Consider the following 8,355-nt stretch of genomic DNA (forward strand, 5'->3'; position numbering starts at 1 on the left):
AAGATGGGGTGCTTAGCTCCGGTAACGATTTACACTTTCAGAACCCTTGTGGAGCACTTCTCTGTCCAGTGGAGTTGGCTATGAGTCAGAGTCGATGGCTGTGGGTTTGGGCTTTAAGGGTATTTTTTGATACTTGGCTGGATGCTGTCCTTGGTACTTATGTCCAGAGATGGTGTCTAGTGCTGTTCTAACAGATAGTTATACCCCACATTGCTGTTGTTGTTCAAGTACCATTGAGTTGGTTCCAACTCATAGCAACCCTGTGAAGGGTTTCTTGAGCGGCTGGTGGATTTGAACCAATGATCTTGTGGCTTAGACTGTCCTGTGGTCCAGTGCATTATCCTGCAGCATAGATAGTTTTAACAACCAGAATTTATTCTATCAGAGTTAGTTGGTGGTGGTGGTGTCATTGAGTCAGTTCCGACTCCTAGCGACCCTGTATAGGGTTTCTGAGGAGCAGCTCCTAGGTTGGAATTGCTGACCTCGTGGTTTACAGTCCAGTGCTGATCCTACAGCACCACATCAGAAGAGTAAATGTCCAAATTCAGGTACCAGCTCTAAGGGAAGCCCCTTTCAACAACTGTGCGCTGGTGTTTCTTGGAGATCTGCATGTAACTTGCTTGCTCTTCCCTTGGGTCTGGGAGCTTCTCGGCACAGGACACTTGCTCCACTCCCAGCTCTTCTTGCTTGGTACTAACAAGGTCCTGCCTCTCTGCTCAATTTTCTCTCCTTTTCCCTCTTATGAGATAGAAGGTGATTCAGGCCACACCCCAGGAGAAATCCCCTCATAGCAGAGCAGGGATCTGACCTGAATAAGGGTCTTACAAACCACCCTGTTCCCCTGATAACTGATTGGTTGATCACATCAGATCACATCATGAGGAATGATGATATCATTATACAACTATCAAAGTACATCATTACATAACTGCCAAACCTGGAAAATCCCGACCCAGCCAGGTCGATACAGTTAATCCATGACAGGGAGTCTTAGGGTAGATGTGTGGGCACATGACCGAACTGTGCGTCATAGAACAACAAAGGTGTGTCAGAGGGGAGGAGCGTCTGAGTGGAGAAGGGGGCAGGCTGATCTTTTGAGCTGAGTTAAAGATGAGCAGTTTGAAGGGGCACAGGATGGGGAGGAATATATTCGCCAAGACATGGCAGCTGCTTGCTGAGTGGGGAAACTGGCACAAAATTGCAAAGAAAAGGCCCTTTGAGGAGATAGCTTGAGCAATAAAGCAAATCATTGTTATTATTGATGTTAAATACTGTTGAGTTGGTCCCAACACATAGCGACCCTGTATAGGGTTTTCACAGAGCAGTTGGTGAGTTTGAACCGTCGACCTTGTGGTTTAGCCCAACTTCACGGTCCAGTACTTTAACTTACAGTGCCACACAGGACTCCTCATAAAGTGTTCATATTCAGCAGGTGTTTACTGAACAGTTAGCACACCTTCATCACTGTTCCAAATGCTGGGACCCCTAGTGAACAGAACAGTTTCTGCCTTTGGGGAGCTTGCCTTTCAGTATGGGGCTGAGGTGGGGCAGGGACATAATTAACAGAGGCTTGAGTAAAAGTACAGTTACAAGAAGTCTGATGAGGACACTCTGGGAAAAAAAGAAACAAGGTGAAGGTCTTAAGCAAGGGCAGACACCACAGGAAATGCAGCTACAAAGCCACACGGTCAGGCAGAGAGCCGGTCAGTCCACAGGCCCTGTGGTGGGAGCAGGCGTGGCATGTTCAAGGGGCATCAAGGAGGCCAGTGTGGCTGGAGCGGGCAAAAGATGTGGTGGACATGGTTGGATCAGATCAGAGAGTCTGGAAGGGCAGTTGGGCAAGGTCTCCTGGGCCTCTTTGGAAGACCCTCCGCTTTTACTGTCAACGTGATAATAGCTGTCGGAGAGTTTTGAGAAGCGGGAGGACGCGATCTGGCTAGCGTCGTATGAGGATCATGAGGCTGCTGGGATAGCAGGGGCAAGGGGACAGGTGGCCGTGGCTGGGTCCTGAGTGATGGATACAGGGACCTGGGAGAGTCTTACCCAGGGAGGGACTAACGACATACTCTCCTACTCTCCTCTCTAGACTGACTCATCCGGGCCTCCAAGGGTGCCTCTCAGAAGGTCACCTGCTGCAGGGACCATGACGGTGAGCGGGGCCGTGCTGGCCCCCGATCCAGCCTCGCCCACGACTGCAGCGGCTTCGCCCAGCGTCTCCGCCATCCCTGAGGGCAGCCCCACAGCCATGGAGCAGCCTGTGTTCCTGATGACCAGTGCTGCACAGGCCATCTCTGGCTTCTTCGTGTGGACAGCCCTGCTCATCACCTGCCACCAGGTACTCAGGCATCAGGGGCCCCCTAGAAGGACTGTGGAGGAGATTGTTAATCCCACAAAGTGTTAGTTAGGTGAGGCTCAGCTGTAGTAATAAGTAAACCTCACAGTCTCAGGAGAGGTTGATTCCTTGCTTCCATCCCAGCTCAGCGCAGCTCGGCTGATGTTGGGTCTCCCACTCCTTATCCCAACGTCATCCTCTGACAGTGGGTGGGGCTGTGGGGAAGACACGCTGGATAGTTAACCACTTTGATCCAGAAAGGACACGCGTGGTCACGTCTTCCAGTGGCCGACGCTAATCACATGGCTTGCCAGAGCTGCAAGGGATACTGGGAACTGTACAAGAGCATATGGTACCAGTGACACTTTTGCAGAGGAGAAAATTGAGGCCAGAGAGGGCGAAGGGAGAAGGAATGTGTCTGGTCACGTGTAAGTCGGTAGCTGAGCTGGGACAGATTTTCTCCCATCACCCGCTCCCAGGGGAGGCTGTGGGCAGTTGAGTCTCGCTTTGCTGAGAAAGGAAAAGGGTGGATTGGTGTTCAGTGATGGAACCAGGGTGGGCCTGCGCAGGGCCCCCTGTAAGTTCAGCTGCCTCCCGTTTCCCATCCTTTGGAGAACACTTGCTTCCCGGGTGACCAGATAGTAGCAGATGGGGAATATTCTGTGCCCTCCTTCCTAGCTCAGGCTGAGCGTGCGTGCGCAGTTCCTGGCACTTTTGCATAGGTTGCATGCCCCTGCTTTGGTTCTCACGGCTCCCCATCACTGCCTCGGTGACAGGTGCGGACACCCTGGCAGGTACCCCATGGCCAAGAAGAGCTTCCATGGCCCACCTGTCTCTGTCCTGGAGATCACCCATGTGTTTGCTCCATGGAGTTGCTGGGGAGCCCCACAATCAGGCTTGCAGGAAGGCAGAGTGGGGAGGGGGAGGCACCTGCCTCCCACACAGCTGTGTATCTATGCCCTCTCAGCAGCTTGGCCAGCTGTCCGATGTTCCCTGTCCTTGCACTTGAAGGTCCGACTTTAGAAAGCCCGGGGTGTGATGTTGGGGCCCACCACCACCATGCACTGTTTGGGGCTGTGTGCACGCCCTCTGGGCTGGTTCCCCAATGGGAGCCCCGCCATCTGCTCTGTACAGAGGGGGATTGGAGTCATTGTGTGTACAGAATAAATGGCAGAACCAGAAGTCACAGCATGATCCCCTTTCTCTGTCAGTCAGGGGCCCCTCTGTGGAGCAGGAAAAGGGGCCTTGGGTTGGGTGGGCATCGTGGAGGGTGGCCATCAGGACCCTGGCTGACCCATGCCGCCTCCCTGATGCAGATCTACATGCACCTGCGCTGCTACAGCTGTCCCAACGAGCAGCGCTACATCGTACGTATCCTCTTCATCGTCCCCATCTACGCCTTCGACTCCTGGCTCAGCCTCCTCTTCTTCACCAATGACCAGTACTATGTGTACTTTGGCACCGTGCGTGACTGCTACGAGGGTGAGCAGGGGACGGGGGGGTCCTGAGGGAGGTTGTCCCACTGGTCTGTGGCATCTGAAAGGTTGGCTGTACACGCCTCCCTCTGGTGTCTGTGAACTGGAAAGCCCTCTGCCTGTATTCTTTCTGGTGGCCTCTCAGCCTCACAGAGGCTGCTCTGACCCACCCCTCACATCATGATCCACTTTACAGTTTCCATCCAGGTGCTGACTGACAGGTAGCAACAGCACACCTCCAGCCAGAGTTGCCCCTTACAGATACGTTTTGTGTTTTGGAATCCCAGACACCTTCACAGATACTAGGGGGCTGAGACCTCTTCCTGTGTCTGATTTCTCTTTTATGGCACCTCTGATGGGGGAAGGAGTGACACATTAGTGGTTTATTTATAGATAGAAAGTCCAAGTCCAAGCAGTGAGGGATTTCTCCAGGGACCTGGGGCAAGTTGGTGGTGGGTGGGCCTCCACTCCCAGGTGTCTTCATTCTGAGGGCTGAGGGCCTCTCAGTCCTTGTGCTCATGTGGAGTGCTAGGGTTGGGGACCCACAAAGTGGATAAGCCAGTCTGCGTCGTTCCTGTGCTGACCCCCTAAGTAGCCGCCCCCCCCGCCCAGGAGAACAGCTTCCTGATCTATGCACAGGTTAAAGGAGACGGACATAGTGCACCTGTGACTTCAAGAATGAGTCAGCAGTGGTCAGTGGACATTGGGGACGAGCGTTTGTTCTGGGCAGGAGTGTTAACATGCAGGGTCAGAGGGACCAACAGGTCTTGCAGAGGGGAACGCTAGGTGGGTGGCCAGCCTGGGGAGGGGCCGTTGACTGAGAGGAGATTCCAGCTGGGAGCAGGGATGGGGAACTAGCAGTCTGGCAGGCCAGAGAGAAATTTACTTTTTTAATGTTGATGCACAAAAATCGGAGGTGAGTGGAAATCACACCCTGCTTCATGTGGAGAGTGGGCAACGAAGGAGCGGCCAGGTCAGAGGCCCACAGGCATGAAGAGAGGGGTCCTTGAAAATGTCTCCCAGAATCACTCTTCACATAGCTTAAGACTCTGCTCCAGTGTCCCCCTCAGTCTCAGGAACTCTGTGTTCCCCCCCCCCATTCCAGTGACCCCTCAGTCTCCTGAGCTCTGTGTCCCTCAACTCTAGTGCCCACTTAGTCTCCTGAGCTCTGTGTCTCCCCACTCCAACACCCCCCTCAGGCTTGTAAGGTCTGTGTCCCCCACTCTGGTGTACCTCTCCCCCCATTCCCCAGGCTTGTTAACACTGTGGCCTCCCATGCCAGTACCCACCCCTCAAACCTCCTGTGTTCCATGTCCTCTCAGACCTAGTTTGGGATGAAGTGACCAGATGTGCTTTTCCTCTGCTGAGCAGCCAGTAGGTATCCTCTTCCCTGACCCAGGGGGCTCCCCGTCCCTGGATTCCACACTTGTCTGGTGCAGAATGCTTATCCCCGGAGACACCCCAGCCTCTCTTCCTCTCACCCTTGGACTCCCAGACACAGGACATGCCTCGCATTGGGGAAGATGTGGGGGCCGAATTACGACTGACTTGGGTCCTGCCTGCTTCGCCCTCCGCTGCACCCCCCTGGCTGCCTGTACCTGGCATGTCTGGTGTTTCCCAGCCTCAGACCTTTGCAGGTATCCCAGTGCCCAGGACGCTTAGCTTCTGTCCTTTGGCTCCCAGCATGAGTGCACATCTCACGCAGCTATGCACGCATGCAGCTACGTACCTGCAGTGCACACACTGTGTGCTTGCTATGTTTCGTTTCTTTCTCCCCAAGTTGGCAGAGCCGTTTGATTGGATCTGGGGCTTTAGTAAATATCTGCTGTGTGCCTTGCATTTGTCCCTGCAGGCCTCATTACCCGTCCACCCCCCCACCCCCCCACCGCAGGCCACCATCCTCTTAGCCAGCAGGGTTAGGACCAAGTGGATCAGAACCACTGTCTGATGCTCTTGGTGGGATTGGGTAGCAGAGACGCTGAGAATCCTTTCCAGTCAGTTGCCAGCCTTGCCTGGGCCCCTCAAAGCACTGCTGCTCGTACCTCAGTCCTTCAGGAGACAAGAGCTGCTCCCTGCTGAGGGGGCCTCTCCTGGACCAGGGGCAGTTGTCCCCTTCTTCTCTTTTGGCCCCGGGACTGGGGATCATAGCAGAAGGGACTCAGGGCACTCCTTTCCAGAACCTGTTTGTTCAGATACTGTCCCAACCTTCCAGCCTGCACACAAAGGCTCTCAAAGGAAGCCAGCTGTCCCATAAAGCACATCTCCTAGCAACACTGTCGTCCTCTCACCTCCAGCCTCTGGTGTAAGTGGGGTTTACAAACAGCACAACAGTTTGGGATGCTCCAGAGTACTCCAGATTTTGGGGTCTGCTCAGGGGGCTTTGTGTCCATGGACTTGGCCCTGCCTGACCTGTTCTAGCCCCTCTGTTCTGTGTCTTAGACCCTACCTGCTGTTCTTTTATCTGGCCATGCCAGACAGCTAGCTGCTCATGAGAGTGGCTCCTTTGGAACTGGTGTGGAGTGTGTCCCCATAACCTAAAAAGAAGGGAGTACCAGCCCCAGAGAAGGAGATGGGATGGGATGGGCCGAAGGGCTCATGTCCCACTTCCACCAACCTATACCAGAGGGCAACTCAAAGCCAGGCTTCTTTCGAACAAAATTATGTTCAGTAAATAAGCTAAAAGTTTACTTTTACTCACACACACAGTCCAAACACAAAATTGTCCTGGCTTCTCCCTGCTCCCCAGTTCACTGCTCAGAGGCAATTGCTGCTAGTTCTTTTCTTTCAGCTTCCCCGCCCCCCTGAAATTATCTAGGTGTATAAAACATTTTTCAAAAGTCTTACACTGTTGTTCCTTAATTTTTCCATTTTGCTATTAGGTGCTGTTGAGTTGCTTCCACTCACAGTCATTGTATGTACAGCACGGAACAAAACCCTTCCACTTCCTCACAGTTTGTACCTTTGACACCATTGCTGCGGTCACTGTGCCAGTCTATCTCATTGGGGGTCTTCCTTTGTTTCGCAGACCCTCCACTTTGCCAAACATAATGTCCTTCCCCAGGGACTGGTCCCACCTGATGACATGTCCAAAGTATGAGAGACAAAGTCTGGCCATCCTGGCGCCTAAGGAGCATTTGGGCTGTACTTCTTCCAACACAGATTTGTCTGTGATCATTTCTGTATTCACCGTCATTCAGAGGCATCATGTGAATAGAGACTTCCTACTTTAGAAGGTTTTGATTTAGGTTCAGGTGTATGTTGCTTAACTTGCATCTGACTGCATATGCATCCGCAGGCTGGCCAGGGCCTCCAGGTGTCTGAGTACGAGGACCCCAGACCCTCATTATGAGGTCGGAACCCCGCTTTACCTGGCTGCAGCATGGAGGCATAGGCCCAGACTCCCAGCTTCAGTCCCCCTGGGCCTCTGCGACTTGCCAGGTCTGGTCCTTGCATTTGCCCGGTGTGGTCACATAGGGCACTGGATGTCCTCGATCCACTTGGCCAGTACTGTCTTCTCCCTGGGCAGGCTCTGACGGGCGAGCTGGCCTTCCTTGTAGCTGTCTCAGCAGAGAAGTAGCTGCCCAGACCATGTGCTTGACTGTGGGCCACCTCTTCCCACCCCTCTCCTCAGTGTGCCCTGCCACACAGGTGTTTGCACAATATCCAAATCTCATGACGTCCTATTTCACAGCACGAGTCTTATTTCACAGAACCTATCATGGACCTTAAGTGCCTCCTAATGGAGCCCTGGTGTGGCACTGTGAGTTAATGCGCCAGACTGCAAAGCCGTTTGAACTGAAAGGTTGGCAGTTCAAGCTCACCAGCTGCTCCATGGAAACCCTATACAGGGTTGCTATGGGTCGAAACTGACTCGACGGCACTAAACAACAACTGTATTTTACACATACACACACGTTTCTCTCGTCCTCATTATTTCAGTGTTCTCTCACACTTGTTTCTGAGTCTGTATTCAGCCTTTACATAATTCTATCTGTATTGTTCAAAGCTTATTCTTATAGTATCCTATAAGACCCTATATATTTCCTTTTCCTTTTTTTTGGTAAACTTTTTATTGTGAATTGAGTGAAAGTTTCTAGACAAGATCATCCGTTTTACTTTCAATAAGTCGTACTTTATTTCATGTCAATGATTGCAGTCCCCTCCACATAACAATTGTCCCACTTCCCTCCCTGTGGTTGTTGTTGTTATGTGCCGTGGAGTCGGTTCTGACTCCTAGCGACCCTGTACAGGGTTTCCGAGGCTGTAAATCTTCAGAACGTCTCATCTTTCTCCCGTGGAACAGCTGGTAGTTTCGAACTGCCAACCTTGAGATTCACAGCCCAATTCATAATCACTACATTGTACAAATATCCTTCAAACTCTTTGTGGAATCTATAAATATGTATTTATCCACTCTTCATCTCATACCCATTCAGCCTGTGTCTGTGTCCATGTATCTATGCACAGAACACTGCTGTCTCAAGGTTGTGTATTCACGATTCACCTCTGTCCCCTTTAGTCCTTGCATACCTCCCTGTGTCTTCACCC

General features: G+C 52.3%; 1 protein-coding gene across 1 annotated transcript in view; it reads left to right on the top strand.

The window, feature by feature from the left end:
- The first annotated feature begins 2,108 nt into the window (after positions 1-2,108).
- The window catches only part of TMEM184B (transmembrane protein 184B), a 42,421-nt gene continuing 36,174 nt past the window's right edge, over positions 2,109-8,355 (top strand). Inside the window, exons 1-2 of the mRNA XM_006865190.1 lie at positions 2,109-2,335; positions 3,649-3,814. Of these exons, the coding sequence (XP_006865252.1) occupies positions 2,144-2,335; positions 3,649-3,814 (358 nt within the window). The 5' untranslated portion in view covers positions 2,109-2,143. The remainder of the gene's footprint in view (positions 2,336-3,648; positions 3,815-8,355) is intronic.

The sequence above is a fragment of the Chrysochloris asiatica genome, unplaced genomic scaffold (assembly GCF_000296735.1).
Source record: "Chrysochloris asiatica unplaced genomic scaffold, ChrAsi1.0 scaffold00076, whole genome shotgun sequence".
Taxonomy (NCBI): domain Eukaryota; kingdom Metazoa; phylum Chordata; class Mammalia; order Afrosoricida; family Chrysochloridae; genus Chrysochloris; species Chrysochloris asiatica.